The sequence below is a fragment of the Amborella trichopoda genome, chromosome 9 (assembly GCF_054954075.1).
Source record: "Amborella trichopoda isolate Santa Cruz 75 chromosome 9, AtrichopodaSantaCruz75HAP2 v2.0, whole genome shotgun sequence".
Lineage (NCBI taxonomy): Eukaryota > Viridiplantae > Streptophyta > Magnoliopsida > Amborellales > Amborellaceae > Amborella > Amborella trichopoda.
The window spans coordinates 56,627,772-56,650,170 of NC_142344.1; the positions used below are offsets into that span (position 1 = coordinate 56,627,772).

General features: G+C 34.1%; 1 protein-coding gene across 1 annotated transcript; it reads right to left on the reverse strand.

Moving 5' to 3' along the window:
• Positions 1–6,892: 6,892 nt before the first annotated feature.
• Positions 6,893–21,723, reverse strand: LOC18447716 (large ribosomal subunit protein eL24). The gene is made up of 5 exons (XM_011630049.3): positions 21,641–21,723; positions 8,350–8,425; positions 7,873–7,974; positions 7,641–7,789; positions 6,893–7,315 (listed from the first exon to the last, which is right to left on the reverse strand). Exons 1-5 carry the CDS (start codon positions 21,649–21,651, stop codon positions 7,159–7,161), a joined length of 495 nt encoding a protein of 164 aa, XP_011628351.1. The 5' UTR covers positions 21,652–21,723; the 3' UTR covers positions 6,893–7,158.
• Between the last annotated feature and the right edge of the window lie 676 nt (positions 21,724–22,399).

Sequence of the window (22,399 nt, forward strand, 5' to 3'; positions counted from 1 at the left end):
GATTGGTTCGATTTATTAAATAAGTTTTATAATTTATTTTATTTATTTTTTTAGATTTTTAATAATATTTTATATTTTTAATATAGTTCAACGGGTTTGATCGATTTTGATTGGATTTAGACCCTTTTGGTCCGAAGCGTAAGTTCCATTGATATAACTATTGGCTCATGACTATCGGTTTAAAGTCTCTCTCTCTCTAAGCTCCAAAGTAAAACGTACCAGAAAAGGTTGCAATGAACAGGGTGCAATGAACGTTGCTCATTGGCTGTCATCGAGTTGTTTTTTTAACATAAATTCTCGCTTTAGCAGGAAAAGGATTAGAGAAGGGTTATTAGGAGCCCTACGTTGCCGCCTCATATAAACTGCACCTTTAAAACGTCCTATAACTAGTGTTGTTAAGTTCACTTTGACTTATTTTGGCGGAAGAAGTCAAAAGCTTTTAGATATTAGGCCTGGATCGAAATGAAGTGAAGTCAGGTGTTGTCGTTTTAGTCAAATTCAGGTTTGCTTTAGGTTGATACGGTTGAAGATTTGGTCTCTTTGGCCAAAGTAAAGAAATATCTAATTAGAGGTATTTTTTATTGAAAATTTTTATTATATATATATATATATATACTATCAATTTTATTTATATTAAATTAAAAAAAAAGAGTCTGTAGTCTTCTCCCGAATTGGTTAAAGCACTAAATTGTTTCATTTTTCTACTCAACCAGAAGAAGATTCAAGCGAATTTAATAACATTGCTTATAATAATATAAATGTACATCAAGATCAACTCTTTAACTTCGTATGGCTTTTCAAAATTCTAAGTCGTCATCATGTGTTTTTAAAAATGAGATATTTCATCTCTTAGCTGAATTTTAAATAAATTTTCCAAAAGAAAAAGAAGCAATTGATGTTTTTCATAGAATGCTTGTTTTTCTGAAGAGGCACTCAAAAGAAGGAAACGGTTCCAATGGAATAACTTCAAAAATATATTTTTGAGTAAATTGATTCTAGTGTATTAAAGTATAAAAGATGTAGAGATTGCACGTAACGTTTCCCATCGAAAAAGGATCGGTAATTGTAAGCCAAGTAACAACTTCTATCTACTAAGAATACTTACGGGCAAATGTTGTAAGATTCGTTTTAGAGTCTTTTTTGATTTGGTGAGAAAAATGAAGCAATTTGGTGCTTGAGCTAGTTTGGGGGAAACAATAAATTAAATTTTTTTTTTTTTGTAATTTAATAGAAATGAATTAGATATTTATATATACAAAAAAAAAAATAGAAAAAAAAAACTTTTATATAGATATTTCTTTGCTTTGGCATAAGCCAGCTGAAACTAACCGGAGCTGGCAGTAACAGGCTTTGCCAGAGCGGCATTACCAGGCATCGCTTTCTTCGATCTACGCCTAAAATCTGAAGCTGAAGTTGAGGCGAAGCGAATCCGATAGAATTGGTTGGGGCATCTAAAAATATCATAGGACTGCTGAGCATGAATGCACTTCGGCATCCAGAGATGCAAAAGACAGTAGAGGTGGATCTCCATCAATTACTGACTTGGCTAGTCCCAATTATGGATGTTAATGGGCCGGGTCAGGCCAGGCCAGCCAGGACCCAATCCCTGTCAAACTGTGCAAGGTAGGCTAGGGCCTGCCCTGGGCGTCAAAATTTAATGCCGGGCTCGGTCCGGTCCAAACTCACCCTGAATTCATGATGATGCGGCGCGGCCGGGCATTCATGGAGACCGACACCAAAGCCAAACAACTCGATGGAAACCCATTCAGCACCCTTCCTTCAGCGATCACATTATGGGCGGGGATGATTTGGGGTCTTAGGTTGTGGGTGGAGTTGGATTTCAAAGTTTGAGTTCCTGGTTATGTTAGGATGTTTGTGATGCATCGTCTCTTGAAGTAGGGAGCACTTCTCGTATTCCCCTGCCTCTTCCTGGGATTTGTAATTCCGGAGCTCTGGTCCTTATCTAATGAAATTCACAGTAAACAGTTCAACAAGATGAGGCACAGCAGGGCACCATTGCTAGCCCGGGCTTGGCTTGAGAATATTTTGGGCTTTTGCAGGTTTAACATTTGACTAGAAACTGGCCCGAACTTGGCTTGGAATGAAAGTTTGTGGGAAGTCCCCTATGTAATTCGGGGTTTGACTGAGTAACTTAGTAGAGTTATGCAAAATGTGAGATTTGCTTATTAGAGCTACCTAAATGTGAGAACGGTCAAATGTATTTTTATTGTGGTGTTTAATGGCTTGAGTTGTTTAACGTTTTGCAAGAGGTGACGATAGGATGACATATAAAGACCTGGGTCTCAAAAATTCATTAGAGACAATCGTGTCGATGCAGAAAACCCTTCAATTCGATCATCTCAACCTCAAGTTGTATGGACATGAGAAAAAATAAATTTCAAGTATTGGAAATAGTGCATCTTGTAATATATTATCTAGACTGTCAATTTTTAAGATTCATAGATCTGCTTGATCTGTACTATTTTTAAACTTTAAATATTATAATTAGAGACTTAGATATTTAATCTAATAGATATAGCTCTTTTTATGCAGTATTCAAATGGGTTTAAATAAAAAAATTCCATTGAGCCAATTCCAATAGATTTATTAAGCATTCCAATTGACGTGCATCCAACAGGAAGAACCTTTGGATTTGCCAATTCTGAGTTGGGAGCTTTAACTAATCAAAAATGGATGTTGGAACCATCATTTCATTAGGTCCGTTAAAACAAAAGAGTGAATCTTTCATGTGTATGGAGCTCAACTTGTTCTATTTGTAAAAGTTGAAAATAAAATTTCAGGCTTATCATAAATGTTTTTAATATTAAAACAACATATTTCAACACTATTTGAAGATGCACCCTATTGTTTAGAACCCTGGCCTTGTACAAACCACACCCTTCTAAAAAAGGATGGTTTGATATATACAAGCTTTCTTTGCTTCTCCCTACAACATAAAACTTATATACTTCCTCTTATCCAACCGTCCATTCTAAATGAAAAGCTAAGATTGCCCCAATCACAATGTCATGTCTCTATACTATTTTATTTTAAACTATTTTGACACCAAATTTTGTACGTCCAATCCTCTATTAAACTCGCAGTAGTGAAAAATATATAAAAAAATGTTTTCAATAAAATACAATAACCAAAATACCCCTGAAAGATTCAAGGGGTATTTTGGTCATTATATTTTATCGAAAATTATTTTCAATATTTTTTATAGGTGCGCCCCAATGACAAGATGACACGTACCAAATTTCATATTCATACAATTTGTATAAAAAAAATACAAATAAAATATTTTGAGATGTCAGATCTAAGATCAACGGTGAGTATCTCTCTTGATCAAAATTGGACGGTTGGATGGTAAAGGAAGCATAAATCTTCTATGCTGTACTGGAAATATAGAACCCTTTCCCGTTTGATATTACCTAGGTCTCTAGTTAAGCAAAGAAAGAGGCACAACCCCTATAAAATCATGTAACCTAAGCAAGCTGCAGAGAATGAGATTGTATTGGGTATTTTGTCCATATTGGTGTTGATTCAGTATGCAGTGTCCGTTCCTCTCTTTCATGAGGGTTGAAGCCATTATTTCTTTCTATCATAAAATATTGATTCTTTTCAAGATCAAAGAGTGTTACTAAGTGCGGCTGGATAACCATTAGCGTTTGCTTACAATGAGATCAACACTACAAAGTAATTATTTATCTTTTATATATGGAGGTCACAATTACTTTTGTTTTATAAATTATAAAATGGGTAATTGTACGAGTGCCATACATAAAACTCCAAAAAAAATATTTCTCGAACTTCGTGACTCACCTCAAGCCATTGAATTTGACATCTAATGAGTGAAAGTGATTACAACTTTTTTTTTTTAATAAGTAATGATTATGACCTCCATGTACAAAAGATAAAGATGCCTTGATGTGCGGTGCACAACCCACATATACAGATTTTAGTGGTGCCAGCATTATGCGACCAACATTCCACCCCCAAAAAAAAAAACTTAGAAACATTTTTTCACTATTCTAAGTGGATTAAAACCCAAAAATTACAAACTAAATTTTTTCTCGATTATGAAGTTTTTGAAAAAGTATATGCGGATTATATATACTAAGTGTGTAAAATATAAAGTTTGTAGTTACAACCCTATTATATATACTAAATTAGTTTATTATGTTTGCCAAATAACAAGAGTGGAAGCTACCAGATTTTTATTTAGGCATATTTGGAATTCATTTTTTTTTTGCATTTTAATAATTAGTTTAGTTAGCAACCCCAGTAATGCCCCAAAAAAAATGTCCAAAATACTTAACCCACACCACTATTTACCACAATTATTAAGCCAGATTTTTATTTAAGCATCTTTTGAATTCATTTTTTTTTGCATTTTAACCATTGGTTTAGTTATTAACCCAAGTGATGCACCAATAAAAATGTCCAACACACTTAACCCACACCACTACTAACCATAATTATTAGGTTTTTTAATTTAGAACATATTACCTATTTAACGTTTATAGAGAAATATAAAAATAAATACATAACATAATTTGAATAAATCACAATATAATAATAATTTAAAATATTTTACATTTTGTTATTCAAACTCCTCCCATATCCTAATCTAAAAAGCTTGAGAGTTTTCTCATTTTTATATGTACATTTTTGTTATTCAATCTCCTCTCATATTCTAATCTAAAAAACTTCAGAGTTTTCTCATTTTTATATCTACATGTTCTACAAGTATACAACCTTTATATAATTTACAGCTATTATATAGATGAGTGTGTACACTTTGAGTTCTTCACATAGAAAGCATATTAGTCAAATTCATAAAAAAGGTGCGCCATACCTGAAAAACAAACATATAATATGGGCTTGTTTAAAAAATTCACACCTTAAGCTTGTCAGTCGAAATCCTTATAAAACTAATGATTTATGCTCAAGAGGGACCACATTGTTCATTCACTCCATCAGATAAACTAGATACAAGTGTCTAAGCACTTAATATCAATTTTTTCTTTTTTTTTTTTTTGGAAAAATGGCCTCTAACCCTCTTCTTTGGTATTTCCATTCCTATTAACCCCTGGGTTAACTAAAATCTCTTTCACCCCCTCAAGTTTCATTAACCTCCTAATTATATTTTTCTTTATTATTTTTACAAATTTGATCTTTTTGTTTTACAAAATGCCTAACCCATACATTAGTCATATAAATTTATTGATGATAATAATTTATAATGATTATAATTAATTAATAATTATAATAATAAGAACAATAATATATTAATTGTTAAATATTTCATCTCGTATAAGCATTTTGAAAAAGTTTCTTAATAAATAAATAATAATAACTGTTAACAATAGCAACAAATATCTTGATTAATCATTTGTCAAGTTTAAACGATATTTGATATAATTGTAAAATAGGTCATAATATTTTTTTTTTTTTTTTCATGTCTAAATTTATAGAGTGGGATCCAAGGAAGTAAGATTGGTTTTAGGCAACATAAGAGAAAGAGAAGGGAAAATTTGTAAAATAAAAAGATCAAATTTGTTAAATAAACAGATCAAATTTGAAAAAAAAAAAACCCCAAAAACAAACATAATTAGATGGCTAACAGTCCTAAAATTTTAAATTTGAGGGGTACAAGAGATTTTGATAAACCCAATGAGCTAATAGAGAGAGAAGTTTCGGGGAAGGGGTTCACGCTTTCTTTGGACGTTCATTGAATTGGCATGGCAAAGACTTAAGGATGCAATTCATATAGCTATGAAAAGAAAATAAGGCCATACTTCTAATCCGCATCCCCAAAGCAATTTCAGCATCGAAAATCTCTAAAATCAATTTTGAACACTAACAATAAAATTTGAAACTAAAAAACTAGTACAAATCTGTGAACATTTATTTTTAAGACAAAATGGACAATCTTAATAATTTGTTATTTAAAATTTAAAATCCTACTTTTTTTTTTCACAACCATAATGTTCAAGCTGAAATTATTTATTTAAAAGATTTTCAAACACTTAGACAACTTTCGATGTGATATGAACTGAGGCTTTAATTATTTTGATAAGGTTGCAGCCCCCATCAAACCATTATCCTTTTTCTTTCTTGGACCCATAATTTCAAGGTCGAAACAAACAACGTTTCGGGCCACGACTTTGTGCTGACCATCACCCTTTCGTATTATGAGCGTCTCTCCTACTTAGATACATGGTTTTTAATTTTCAATAACAAATTACTAAAACTGATCTAATTATTCGGGGCCAGTTTGTACAAGGAGTCCACCTTAAAAAAATAAAGGGGCATGCCTCCAGACCGTATCGGAAAATGCAAAACCGATCCAGGCGCCTTAGATCTATTTCCATCCCTTATTACCTCTAATTATGATAATTATGAAATTTAAAGTTCAAAAAATGATATACATCAAAAAGCGATATACATTAAGAAGCTGCGAGGATCAATTCAAAAACACTGAATCGCACAGTGCGACCCAAAAATCGTCCACCCCATTCCAATTCTTCGTATTATATCAATCAAACGGCCCAGTCTAAAAAAGAACCAACAGTTCCGCACAATAAAATGACAATCCATACCGCTAAATCACCGATCCGAACTGATTTTTGGTTAGTTCACTATTTTTTCAAATATTTTTTCGTCAATTACTGTGTTTTCGGCACAATAAAACAATGATTCGATCCAACGATTCACCGATCCGGACCAATTTTTGGAGTGCCCAATCCAAGTCACCAATCCGTTAATCACTGCTTTTATGTTGACACCTTAATGTAAACTTTTTCCTGCGGCGGGACACAAATACGCCTTCACCTTGCATTGCCTCTCTCTCCCTCCCTACCTCAGACAGAGTCATACAAAGTAATACAAGTAACATCAAGGACACTGAGATGGAAACAAAAGAGTAGTACATCATTGTTTTCTCTAAGCTAATCCAAAATTTAAAATCCAAATCCATTTCAGGCAGTCGTCACCAGAAACCGGAAGGCAAACATCTCATAGCTACAAAGAAAATGCACAGAAAACAGCAATAATGAATCCTAATAATCAGTATTTCCATGACCAAGAAAAAAACAGTTCCTTTCCTGAACTTCATGTTTCACTCACTCAGGGTGCACCTTAATGAATCGCTCATCGCTTGCCACCGCCTCCACCAAGCTTTGGACCCTTTGGGGTAGGGGCCTTGGCCATGCTACCCTTCACTTGGGTCTTCTGTGACTTGGACATGAGCTCTGCTTTTTTTGCTTTCTTCTCATCCTTTGTTTTCTTTATCCTTTCCTTGATCTCACTGCAAAACAACAGTCGAACTACTTGTCAAAAACAAGCTTGGGTCAAGACGGTAGAGGCTAGGTTTTCATAGCCCCGCGTCTCAAGTTCCATTGTCAACAAAAAAAAACAACAGTTGAACTACGATATAATAACCTACGTAATGAAGCTCTCAAGGCATAAGATGTGAATGCTGCTCGGGGATTCAAATTTTTCAACTCGTTTTGAAAAATAGATAGAGATATATAAATAAATAAATAAATATATATATATATATATATATATATATATATATATATATATATATATAGAGAGAGAGAGAGAGAGAGAAATGGGTAAATTCATACCGAAGAGCCGCTTCCCTAGCAGCATCACGGACTTCAGCTTTCTCAGTTCTCTTCTTTTGAATCACCTCAAGTGTGGCACCAACAATAGACCTAGAGTAGGGCTTCTTGGTGGTACGCCTCCTCTTTTTCACAGTTTCTGCATGAATGTCCTAAAACAGAAATAGGGCGAGAATCACACATGGAGTAGAAACAAACGTCATAGAAAACAAAATGAGTAAAGCAGAAAATGTACCTTCTTATGCTGCTTCCTGTACATTGCAGTCCAGGTGAGCTTGGATGGCTTCAGTCTGTTATGGAAATACCTCTTACATTTCGAATTGGCAAACAAAAAGACCTGCATTTAAAAGAGAGGTACGTGTCATTTGACAAGCAATAAAACCGAGAAAATTATGTACCCCAATCAAATCGAAAATAAATGGCACAGCGTACTACAACTCCTGAAGATGAACAGTTGAGAATAACTCATAATTGGGTCCACTAGGACATTCTTATTTCCATTGTCCATCATCAGGAACAGATGCTGTAAACCCTAACTTAACAGATATTGCAACCCTTACTTTGAATCACTGTATACACCCAACAGAATGAATTAAACGAAAATCGGTCATACAAATTGAAGTAAATATAACCATACCAATATCAAGAATGTAATAAAGCCATGAAACTGACTATGTGATACTGAGTACTGAGAGAGAAGCTTGATTTTTACCTGGGAGTCAGAACGAATGAACCTGATACCCCGACCAGGATATATCTTCGCACCACTGAAGCGGCAAAGCTCAGTCCTGCAAATTCAATAAGAAAAATAAATATAAACTATAGACCAATGAAATACAGAGGTGAAAAGCAAATCATTCCACAACCTAAATCAATATTATGAGCAGCAAGTACTGAAGCCATCCTTCCATTTTCATTTTGACAACCGAAAACTCCAGAGGAGAACGGTCACATGAACGTCGAAATCCCGGAAACTTCGTCTGTACCCAAACTTATACATGTGCCTTCTGAATTCTCAGCAGAAGTTGCATATATGCAATGTGTGCAGGGATGGGTTTCAACAAATCACAGTTTTGCTTCTTCCAATTGCTCTTCTATGTATTTTTACATTTCCAAAGATGATGGTAACTTCGTTTTCTGGTTCTGTAACTCGTGCTTCTTTATTTCTTTATTTGATTACATACACACCTCTAACGAAAAAAATAACCCAAAATATTTATTAAAAAAGGAAAAATTGAACCTCCAGAAGCCTGAGAAGTCCTGAGGCAACTGGGAAATTGAGTAGCCTAATGTCTTTTAGAAAGTAGCATTTTTAAATGAGAGAAAGGGGGAGGGGCATTTCAGCCATTTGACCCTCCAAACATTTACAGAAGTCCCTCTCTGAACACCATGCAGTGGGTATTAGTAACTTTGCTTTGCCAACATTTCAGAAGATATTTTTCTGAAGGCAGGGATGGCACGATTTTATGGATGAGTCAGTAACCAATTTTTTCAAAGATTTAGTTATGTAAATGATGACTACAAGGATATTTCTATTGATTATTTCTCTTATCCTTCAAGATACCTTCAACATGACCAGGATACAAAATAAAGGAAGAGCTGGTCGATCTTCTATAGAGGCAATTTAGAACACAGTGCACTGAACAATCAAGATCAAATGAATATTTTGAAACAAATGAATCGGCCCACAATTAAGAAATGAGCAACAAAACCAGGGGCAAATTCAATGCTCCAGCCTGAGTTTAAACTGGTTTAGTTGTTTTTGACTCAAAATAATTGGTATCTTATACTATGAGAATTTAAAAGTGACGTAGTTTCAAGGAAAGACTCAGAAAATGGGTTTCAGTATATGTCTCAGTGCTTTCCACCTAAATGGATGAAATAATAAGGATGGACACACAGTCCTCACCTAAAGAACATCGATACATATAGTTCTTGCAACTTGTGCACATCATATTCTCCAAAAACGTATATTAGCACATTTACAGCTGAATACTCTAAATATATCAAAAAAATACAAAGAATGAGGATACCATCATAAAGAATAGGCAATAATTTCATGCAATGGTTGTATCATAGTATAATGCAACCACACTTCTTAAAAACCATGTTTATGGTATTTGTATGACCCAAAATTTTGCACAGACACTCTCTTCATCTAAATAATGAATCTCAAAAAACAAAAGTTCAATTTGGACCTTAGATATGGTCAAAATGAGTCCCCTCCAATAACAAATCTAGACCATTCATTTAGTGAATTTCAAGATCTTAGCCTTTACAAACTCAAAATCATTTTTTTCTTCTTCAACATTGTTCATCTAATGATAATAAACCCATCTAAAAAAATTGGAAAAGAAATAATCCTTATGAGGCCTAGATTTAAGCATCTTATCAAAATGGACGGCCTATATTAATTGGGCTAAAAAATTATTTTCTAGGTTGTGTTTTCAAAATATTCTTTTTTGGGATTGTTCATTAGAATAAAAAGAGTGTATATTTCAAATTTTGGATCAAACAAATGGTCTTAACATGCTATTTGAAGATTGTTGCATTATACTATGATACAACCGTTGCATGAGATCAGTACCCTATATATATATATATATATATATATATATATATATATATATATATATATATATATATATATATATATATATATATATCCGGGGAAATATGATATTCAGAAAATGCTTTTTGTATATTTGTTATTGTGTTGGCGATTGGCGATTCAATATTTCCATTTTCTTGGAACATTATTTCTTCCTGAAGAGTCATATTATCATGTTCCGGGATTTTTGTTTTTCCTCTATCGTTGTCTGGTATAACAATATTTTCTTTAGGTTTGGGACCTTTTATTTCTAAGTTGGATAATTTGGAAATTAATTGATCCATTAGTGTTTTATTATCATCACCTATATGAAATTTTTCTTTGTTTAATTCAGGAGGAGGTTTAAAGAATAATTATTTCTTTTCCTTATAGGTGGGAGGATGTAATAAGTTTTCTATTCTAATAGTTTGTTGTCCAATAGTGTGAAGATAGATATTCGTATAATTGTTTTGTTCAATTATGTGTGGGAGTAATTCCATACGAGATAAATTTGCGTTATTTAGTTTGTATGGTGTAGCTATTGTTTCGTATACAATCATTTGGGTTGAGGATCCTATATTATGTTCTATGTTTGATCCTATAGTGGCGGATCCTGTAGTGACTGTATCAGCTATTCCTTGTATTTTCAGACTTTGTTCAGGAGGATGTATGGCTTTGATTGTGTTTCCTTCAGTAGTATTGAATAATGTATACTGGGTTTCTAGTGTATTTATTTCAAAATCAGGAATAAGAATTTGTTTTTGGTGTAGGATGTCTTTTAACCAATCAAAAAAACATGTTCCTTTATTTCCTTGTTTTCTCCATTTGTTGAATCTTTTATGAAACAAAGATAGTAATTTAGGATCAAAAGTTTCTACATACCATTCTCAGATATTTTTATTTTCGTGGGATAAATAATCATTTATGATAAATTCTTTATCCAATTTTTCTTCAAGTTGTAGTACTTGAATGAATTCTGCTTCATCACGTTCTTCCTGAGCCTGTTTATATTGAGGGATAATGATATTATCATATGTTCTTAATAGTCCATCAATTTGTGGTTTTATTGGTGTTGATGGAATAGTTATGATGGGAAGAATTCTATTGTAAGTAGTAACAGATTTTCTCGCTGGTTCTGGTTTTGATTTTCGGAAAGAATAAGTACTTGAAGTACCGAAGATGGATGAATTATCCATTGGTTGCAAAATTCTATTATTTGTGAATTGGATTTCAATATTTCCATCTGTATATTCAATAATTTTATCTGGAATGTTTTAGATAGATGTTTGTGATGGTTGATTTTCATTATGGATGGACCATGTTTGTGGTAAGATAATATCTAACCATGATATTGTTTTTGGTATAATCGTATTGGATTTTTCCATATTGGTTTGGAAAAATAGTGTTTGTCCTCTGGTATCTATTTGAAGTACATTTGGACATAACGTATTCATAACTTTATAATAAATACGATAAATGATGGCTACGTTTTGAGAACCTAACATCATATTAAATCCTTGAATTTTTAGATTTAAAGATAAAACATTTAATATATTTGGATCCGTAAGAAATACAAAATAATTTGGAAAACAATTGAAATATATTGGTCCACTACATAAACTAGATTCGACCATCCCTAGTAACGAATCAGAAAATCTGTTATGCCTAGTATCTCGTAAGCATACTAAGATAGAATTATTTAATCCTAGACGAGTTAAGGGTTTCACAGCTATTTGGATTAATCCTATATGTAAATATTTATAGTTTTTTGTTTAAAGGACTTGTAATATTTTTTGAGATAATAATTGGAAATCTTCTTGATTACTTGTAACAGATAGAGTCTGTTCTACTGTTTTGATAGCATATCCGATTTTTAGATCGAATGTGCCTTTCTTATAAACGTCTGATATTGGAACTTTGGGTATGTTCCAATTTTGTACTTGATTTTCAATATCGTTAATAATAATTTCTTCTTTATTTTTTATCCTTAGAGTCCTATTAGTTGCACTGGTTGTTTTATCTGTCAGATTCTTAATAAATTTCTCCATTATTAAGTTGCGGTTGAGTGTTATCTGGACAGTCCTCTTTCACTACCTTTTACGTCTTCTAGACCTCAACGGCTCTCCTGGCCTAAACGGTCAACTGACTTGGTATGTGAGCGTCTCTAACATCAATGCTCGGACCAACTTTCTTTAATGGATTAATTTTTTAAGTTTCTTAAGATAAAAGAACTAGTGATAACTCTTAGTGCTCTAATGCAGGGTTGGCTCTGATACCATAAAATGCGCCAAGATCACCCTATAGATACTGAAAACTCTCGAAAACTCTAATACTGAACTTATCTTAGAAATTGAAATATTAAACTATGATAAGATACTACTTGTTGTAATATGTTGACATAGTATAAGAATGCTAAGATGATAAAAATAGCAGATACAATAGATATATCTATGACTATCCACGAAGTATGAGTATAATTACGAATATTTATACTAAATACTAATTTAAATTGCATTGTAGAAAAAACATAATAATCACATATATTGATTCAGAAAAGAAATACAGAAAAAGAATACGCACTTACGGATTATTACAAATACATAAGTTGGAAAATGACTGCCATTCGTGAGGACAGTAAGAGGGTAGAGTTGATAAATTACAATCACACATGTATTAAATAATAAAGAGTAAGAAGTTACCGACTTGGAGACGGTAGATTTACAACAGTACTAAGCTACTGTCGTAGAAAGAGTAAGAGAACAGAAAGAAGAGAAGAGCAAAAGAGAGTAGAAGAAGATGGAGGAGAAAAGAGCAGAGGTCTGGGCTTGATCTTCTTTGGTCTTCAGGAAGTCCTTGCAAGCCTGTCTTCTAGTAAGTGAAGGGGGTTATTTATAGCGGGCGAGAGATAACTTGGTGTCAAAAGTATCATTTCTGATTGGTTGGTCCTTTGTTGTGTCGGTGAGAGGAGTTAAAGGCGAAGGATGGGATGTAAAGTTGAAGAGATGTTTGTCGTGACTTATTGTTGTCGAGTATGTGGTGGCTGTGTATTGGTTGTCGGAGAATTGACGTGACGGAAGAATCTTTGGTACTGTGCTTGAGGCTTTGTGGCGAGCATCCGAGGGAGATGTGACTGTAGTTGGAGTCACATCGCGAATATAATGAGGCTACGTGGCGGTTTGTCGAAGAAGGTGTTACTGTGGTTGGAGTCATGTTGCGAATATTACTGTAGTTGGGGTCATGTCGTGCATAAAGTGGAGTCATGTCGTGAATAAAGGTAAATATAAGAATCTGCTTTGCGTCGTATCATGTTTTGTTGATGCTGATTGTATTGGTCGGGTCGCAGTATCGGGTCGCAATTATTGGTCAGGCCTCTGGCTGAAATCTTCTAATAATGGATTGCCAGATTGAACTGTTTCTTCTGAAATAGTAGGTGCAGTGGTATCAGGAGCAAAGATATTGAGAAGATTTTGTTCTAATTCTTCAAGGGTAGCATTAGGGTGTGCTAGTCTCATCTTTTTCAAATAAGCAGAAAATGTAGGTAGGCTGACTGTATTATGTGCTTGTGGGTTTAAGATATTGTTCTGAGGAGGTATGCGTCTAAAGGGTAAGGAGGCAGAATCAGTACTAAAAATATCCCACCATTTAACTTTGATGGTTTTGCCAAGTTTAGGAATGTACTCATAATTATGCGTATTATTTTCAGAGATGGCATAATCCCATTTTAGGATCCAAAGTATTTGGTAGATGGCCATGAAGTAGAGATGAAAATCATCCAGTTCGGTACAAGTATTATGTTGTGCAAATTTGGTTTGAAAGGCTTGAAAAGAATCTGGTAAGATTTGTGTCTACGATCCCCATAATAAAAACCAGTGGCGGAACCAGTTTGGGAATCTTTCGTAAATAGGGAGTTTAAATTGCAAGTACTAAGAGTGAGTATTATTTGGATTCTGGTTTGAAAATACCTTATGCCAGGCTTCCATGTACTGAGCATATTTATAATATTTGTATTGAAATTCTGGATTTAACAATTTTTTCCCTTGGAGAGGATTACATCCCCAATCGTCATAAGAAAGTAATTTTTTGATTTGAAATTTTGAATAAGCATATACTTTAGTAGTTCCTTGAACAATCGAAACTGAACCGATTTCCATGAGAATGGATTCGTACCATGCACGGGTTTTGACCCCGTATGATGGATTTAAATGGTTTACAAGGTAAAGGGGAGCCAATTTATTTGGGTCAATTTGTGCATGGTTTTCAGAAATAGGTATATCTGCTAGAAATGTTGTTTCTATATAGACTGACTTAATAGTGGTAGAGGTTTGCTTATTTGGGTATGTTGCCGGAGAGAATGCCGGACTTGGGGTTTGTATTGGACTTTGAGGAGGAGTTTGAATCAAGTATTCAGGTATGTTTGTGGATCGGAGAGGTGACATAGGTGTCAGATTCAGAGAAGGATGACTGGGCATAAGAGGCCCAAACATATTGCTTGGTACTAAGTCCATGGGTTGTTTTCCTCTTTTGTTGTTTGGAGAATTATTCATATTGATATTCTTATTGGCAAGAAATAGTTGCAAACCGTATGGAAGTGTATCTTCTTCAGGAAGTGTGGGTAATGTACGGTCCCCCCTGCAAAAATTCACGGGTAAGGAACTCAGGTAAACTGATAAGTTCACTGTGTTTGTAAATTTCAAACTGATATTTTAAACCAACACTTTCTTATTCGCACCGATTGTAAAGTAGCAAAAGATATTCTGCAAAAAGATGTTCAAAACCTTGTTTCCAAACAAATATTTGCCCGTTGGCAGGCCATTCTATCTGCCTTTGATTTCTCTATTGAGCATCTTCAAGGCTCTGCTAATTCTTTACCTGACTTCCTTACCCGTGAATTTTTGCAGGGGAGACCGTACATTACCCACACTTCCTGAAGAAGATACACTTCCATACGGTTTGCAACTATTTCTTGCCAATAAGAATATCAATACGAATAATCCTCCAAACAACAAAAGAGAAAAACAACCCATGGACTTAGTACCAAGCAATATGTTTGGGCCTCTTATGCCCAGCCATCCCTCTTTGAATCTGACACCTATGTCACCTCTCCGATCCACAAACATACCTGAATACTTGATTCAAACTCCTCAAAGTCCAATACAAACCCCAAGTCCGGTATTCTCTCCGACAACATACCCAAATAAGCAAACCTCTACCACTACTAAGTCAGTCTATATAGACACAGCATTCCTAGCAGATATACCCATTTCTGATAACCATGCACAAATTGGCCCCCCTTTACCTTATAAACCATTTAAATCCATCACACGGGGTCAAAACCCGTGAATGGTACGAATCCATTCTCATGGAAACCGGTTCAGTTTCGATTGTTCATTTTTATCAAGGAACTACTAAAGTATATGCTTATTCAAAATTTCAAATAAAAAAATTACTTTCTTATGACGATTGGGGATGTAATCCTCTCCAAGGGAAAAAATTGTTAAATCCAAAATTTCAATACAAATATTATAAATATGCTCAGTACATGGAAGCCTGGCATAAGGTATTCTCATGCCAGAATCTAAATAATACTCACTCTTGGTACTTGCAATTTAAACTCCCTATTTACGAAAGATTCCCAAACTGGTTCCGCCAGTTGTTTTTATTATGGGGATCGCAGACACAAATCTTACCAGATTCTTTTCAAGCCTTTCAAACCAAATTTGCACAACATAATACTTGTACCGAACTGGATGATTTTCATCTCTACTTCATGGCCATCTACCAAATACCTTGGATCCTAAAATGGGATTATGCCATCTCTGAAAATAATACGCATAATTATGAATACATTCCTAAACTTGGCAAAACCATCAAAGTTAAATGGTGGAATATTTTTAGTACTGATCCTGCCCCCTTAACCCTTAGACGCATACCTCCTCAAAATAATATCTTGAAACCACAAGCACATAATACAGGCACCCTACCTACATTTTCAGCTTATTTGAAAAAGATGAGACTAGAACACCCTAATGCTACCCTTGAAGAATTAGAACAAAATCTTTTCAATATCTTTGCTCCTGATACCACTGCACCTACTACTTCAGAAGAAACAGTTCAATCTGGCAATCCATTATTAAGAGATTTCAGCCAGAGGCCCGAACAATAATTGCGACCCGATACTGCGACCCGACCAATACAATCAGCATCATCAAAACATGATACGACGCAAAGCAGATTCTTATATTTACCTTTATTCACGACATGACTCCACTTTATGCACGACATGACCCCAACTACAGTAATATTCGCAACATGACTCCAACCACAGTAACACCTTCTTCAACAAACCGCCACGTAGCCTCATTATATTCGCGATGTGACTCCAACTACAGTCACACCTCCCTCGGATGCTCGCCACAAAGCCTCAAGCACAGTACCAGAGATTCCTCCATCACGTCAATTCTCCGACAATCAATACACAGCCACCACATACTCGACAACAATAAGTCACGACAAACATCTCTTCAACTTTACATCCCATCCTTCGCCTTTAACTCCTCTCACCGACACAACAAAGGACCAACCAATCAGAAATGATACCTTCGACACCAAGTTACCTCTTGCCCGCTGTAAATAACCCCCTTCACTTACCAAAAAACAGGCTTGCAAGGACTTTAGGCAGACCAAAGAAGATCAAGCCCAGACCTCTGCTCTTTTCTCCTCCATCTTCTTCTATACTCTTTTGCTCTTCTCTTACTCTCTTTTGCTCTTATCTTCTTTCTGTTCTATTACTCTTTCTACGACAGTAGCTTAGTACTGTTGTAAATCTACCGTCTCTCAAGTCGGTAACTTCTTACTCTTTATTATTTAATACATGTGTGATTGTAATTTATCAACTCTACCCTCTTACTGCCCTCAAGAATGGCAGTCATATTCCAGCTTATGTATTTGTAATAATCCGTAAGTGCGTATTCTTTTCCTGTATTTCTTTTCTGAATCAATATATGTGATTATTATGTTTTTTCTACAATGCAATTTAAATTAGTATTTAGCATAAATATTCGTAATTATACTCATACTTCGTGGATAATCATAGATATATCTATTGTATCTGCTATTTTTATCATATTAGCATTCTTATACTATGTCAACATATTACAACAAGTAGTATCTTATCATAGTTTAATATTTCAATTTCTAAGATAAGTTTAGTATTAGAGTTTTCAGTATCTATAGGGTGATCTTTTCAAGAGTTTTCAGTATCTATAGGGTGATCTTGGCACATTTTATGGTATCATATATATATATATAAAGGAAAACACTACAAAACGCCTCTAGGTGAAGTTCTACAGTACTTCACCGATGGCTTTATCGCCGTTCGAAGTGTATCACACGATCACAGATGTCCGCTAGTATTTGTTTTACAAATGATAATGATCTGAGATTTTGTAGGTGTGTGCACCTTAGTGAGATGCACATGAATAAAATATAAAACAAATAATTTGAATGATAAAAATTACGCAAAATAACCCTATAAAGTTCCAGGGGTAATTTCATCATTTTATTTTGTCTATTATTTTTTTGAATATTTTATTTTGTTGTGACTTGGTCATATGTACACACGCCCCAAATTTTAGATAAATTTAATTAGTACAATAATTATAAAATTCAAATACTACCAGACAACTGTGACCGTGTGATGAACTTTGGACAGTGATGAGGTGTTGATGAAGTAATGTAGATCTTCACTTATACGCGCATTTTGTAGATGCTTCCATATATATATATATATATATATATATATATATATATATATATATATATATATATATATATATATATATATATATATATATCTCTCAGCCAGATGAAGAAAATCGAAATGAAGAAAGCTTCGATCTAGAATACTCTAAGCCTTTTGCATCATAGTACAGTCAAAATAATGTTCAAGATTAAGGACGATTCAACTCCAATCAATCCAGGACACGTGTCCCGACGATGAAGAAAATAAAAAATGAAGAAAGCTTCGATCCAGAATACTCTAAGCCTTTTGCACCAAAGTACAGTCAAAATAATGTTCAAGATTAAGGACGATTCAACTCCAATCAATCCAGGACACGTGTGCCGACGACTCATGTTAAGATCACATGGAAAAAGAACAAGGAATCTAGATTTTCACGAGAAATCATTGTAGAAGTCGCTGTAGTAATCACTATAGAACTTCTTTCTGCTCGGTCAAGTGAAAAGATTACCGTGCAGATTTCAAACCAATTCAAATCCAGCGACAACTTTATGGATTTAAAACGAGTTCAAATCCGAACTAAAGGTCTATATAAGGAAGCGACCTCACTTTAGCCATGCATCTTAAGTTTTATTTTGGAGTTTATACTTGAGTTGTAAACTTTTTGAGTGTTTTTTTCTCTCTTTCTCTCTTCGATTTTTGCACTCCTCTATCTTTGTCGTTGTCTAAGTCCTATATATTTGGTGGTGTGTTCAGCCTTGTTCCCCACTTCTACAGTTGTAATATGTAAGTTTCAATTTAAAGTTTTATAATATATGTGTTTATGTCATTTTAGCACTTATGTGTATGTTTATGCTTCCGATTTTCTATTAGTTTTGTGTATGTTTGTATTAAATGGTATCAGAGCCAAGTTGGTAATAGTGGTAAACTATAGAAAATTATCCAAAAATATTGATATTATAGTAAGGTTCCAAAGTCGCAGTGACCAAAAAATCGCTATAAAGCCAAGAAGGTGTGTGAAAGTGTAGGGATTGTTTCCTGTTGACTCAAATCTAAACTGTGATATTACTCCTATGGAAAATTTTCTCAGAACCCTATCTATCAGATCGACTTCTACTAGTTCTAGTTCTAATGTTTTACGTGTTAATAGTAAGGAAGAAACAATTATAGATAATATAGAAAAACAAATTCAAAACTGGAGTATCCCCAAGGTTCCAGTTCATGATGTTTACAAAAAAGGAACTTTTGATTTTAAAAGTGATTTTTCAATTAAAACAATTGAAAAAACTATATCTGTTATGGAAACTCAAGACAGTTTCCAGCTTCTATCTAACATATGATAGAAGAACACAGAAGGAAAAAATTTAACTATCTTCGTATTGGATTGGTTCAAATGGCGATTAAGCCGTTAACCAGAACGGCGTTAAATAACTCTATTCTACTCTGTCTTAGAGATAATAGGTATAGATGATTTACTGATTTTCTTTAGGGATTGTTGAATCAAGTTTATGCAATGGCCCTATTTATTTTAACTGTTTTCCAAACTTTTATGTGGCCCTTTCAGATCCAAATCTTTTAAGGGTTTTAACTTTAAACTTGAGGACCCAAGGGTTTGATATGGAACCAAGATCCCAAAACCTTGCTTTTGTTTATAAGATTTGTTATAAGGTTATGAATACTTTATGTCCAAATGCTAGACAAATGGATACAAAGGAACAAACCGTGTTTTTTCAAACAAATATTAAGAAATTTAATCTAGTGATACATAAAATGGTATCATGGAACCAGATCACTTTCCCCAAAAGGTGGTCTCTCCATTCTGCAACTCAACCAAGAGCTTTAGAAAATAGGGAACCAAAACAAATAGTTGAATACCCTGATGGTGAAATTGAAATACAGTTTCCATCATCAAGAAGAACAAGACTAAGTAGAACTAATCCTCCTCCTAGAGTAACTTCTAGGGTTTCTACCTCATCAGTTCCTCAAACAGATTATGAACGATCCCCTAATGACAGGATTGTTTTAGATGGTTTAAGAAAAACCTCTGATCAGGTTCAACAACCTATGCATAGAGTGGATACCGATGATTCCTTTTCCAAACAAAGGCTGAGCAAGAAAAACCTACCTTTTCCGACTTTGAGTTTGGAACTTATGTTAGTAAAAAAGACTCAGAGAACTTTTCTATGAAAAGTATAATAGATTTATGATATAACATATGTGCGTGTGTGTGTGTGTATGTATATATATATATATATATATAGATATATATATATCACTAAAAACTAATACAAAAAATATTATTATAAGCAGTCCTGTTCATCCGAAAAACTAATACAAAAAATATTTCGATCAATATTATTATAATCAATAGGCTCAAGATATGCAGCGAGTTAAGTTCCAACCTTATGAAAATCATTGTTTTTGGTTTTGAATGAAAGGTTTTGTAAATTTAACCATGAACAAGGATCAAGGCAACCTGACATAAAAAAAAATTATGCATATGGCCAAATGTGCAAATTGCCTTATGCAATTACGCATAGTGTTTTGAGTGTCTGCCTTGTGCAAATTATGCATATTGCAACTCAACAGGGAGACTCTAGTGTTTTGAGTGTCTGCCTTATGCAAATTAGCAATACCAAGCTACTTTCCAAGTAATAGCTGATATTTTAGTCGACTTGAAATCAGAATAGAAGCAAATATTTTAAGTACCATGAACCACACACAGTTAACTAATTCATGATGATCCCCCTATACAAGGACAAGCTTACAGCCAAATGTCTCACCTAGTCTTGAAAGCCAAGGAGGTGATTTTTTTTATTTGCATTCCTGACTTTTGCAGAGAGACGCTAAATCAATTTCTCATTTAGGCTAAGTATGACCGCTTTATCTTTTTTTGAGTAAAGGTAACCTCCTATAAATTAAGAAAAATTACATAGTATTCAGTTCTAAAGATGGCATCCCACAAGTTGGGTGCTCAGTATACAATATTAACAGTATCAATCGAGAGAGCAGAAGTATCACTGCTTTATCAATAGTTGAGACTCAATCTGAGAGCATTTTGGCTTGCTCCAAAGAATGTTGCTCATAACACATGATGTTGCTCATAACACATGATTCAATCGAAAAGCAGCTTCAAGAGACTAAATGAAATAGCTGAACTACATGCCATCCCACAAAATTCTCAAATAGTAAACACTAGACATCCCAAAAAAAATATTTCCAATCTCTACAAAATATGCTGATTGAGAATGATAGTGAGAAGGAATGATCAATAAAATCATTATCAGTTCCTTCCTCAGAATTCAAGTAGAACTAAAGGAAAAATAACTTAAATACACTGAATGGGAACAACAGGGGAATATGAACAATCTGCCTGTACAGGAACTGACGGCTTAGATCTCACGAGTAGCCAGCATAAACCACATCAAAACCGTTAACAAACAAAAATTACCAAAATTTCAATGCCAATAAACCCTAAATTCACCATTTCGCCGCTTGAATTATAGAGTCTATGCTTTAATGGGGAAGAAAAATAAAATACCTAGGGTTTCATGGATATGAATCATGAGTTCTTTCCCTGAAGTCTATAAGAGAACATCTGGTTGTTGATCTAAAAGAACAAGAGAAAAACACAAACATTGCGATGAAAAAAAAGGGAGGGCAAAAGGAACTTACTTGAGAACCATGGCGTGCGGCTAACTGTAAAACCCTAACCCTAATTTTTGCCTCTGCAATGGACTGAGCCGAAACCGTACTTCCTCAATTTAACCGCCTTATAATGTCTTCGAAAAATATCGAAATGGGGTTGAAACCACGGTGGAACTGACTACCCTGCCCCGCTGAGTTCACAAGAATATCTAGATTGCCCTTTTAGGTTGAAAAATCGTTAGGAAAATTATAAGAAGTATATCTTAATTTTTGGATTATTGAAAATAAGTCTCAAACTTTTCAAAACCTCATCCCATCCCATCCCTATCATGTTTTTTATTTTTTACATTTTTTTTATTCAAAATAGCCTGCACGGTAGTCTTAAGACCGTGAAGACATCACAATAGACTAAATACCATGATGGTCATCAACGGTTTAATATTTTGAGGTATTATGGCACTTAAACAGTCGTGATGGTTATTAAGAGCATCACGGCGCTTAAAAAGCCGTGATGACCAATAAAGGTTCTTATGCCCCATGATGAAGGTATAACGATTAAATTAGAACCGTGATTGTCTAATAAACCAGCACAATTTTTTAAATGTCGTGATCCTTCAAAACTACATTTGACTTACAACCCACCATGACCATCATAGTTTCAATAGATTGTGATGCTTCACGGTTCTAAGACTACTATGAAAGCTATTTTTGTTTAGTCATCCAAAAATAGAAGTATGGATGAGGTTTTAGAAAGTGTGGGGTTTATTTTTAATAATCTAGAAATTA

Coding starts and splice junctions, on each gene's coding strand:
- LOC18447716 (XM_011630049.3), bottom strand. Junction 7,975..8,349: donor TCATTCGTTCTGACTCCCAG/GTAAAAATCAAG, acceptor TTTTAAATGCAG/GTCTTTTTGTTTGCCAATTC. Junction 7,316..7,640: donor GCTAGGGAAGCGGCTCTTCG/GTATGAATTTAC, acceptor GTTGTTTTGCAG/TGAGATCAAGGAAAGGATAA.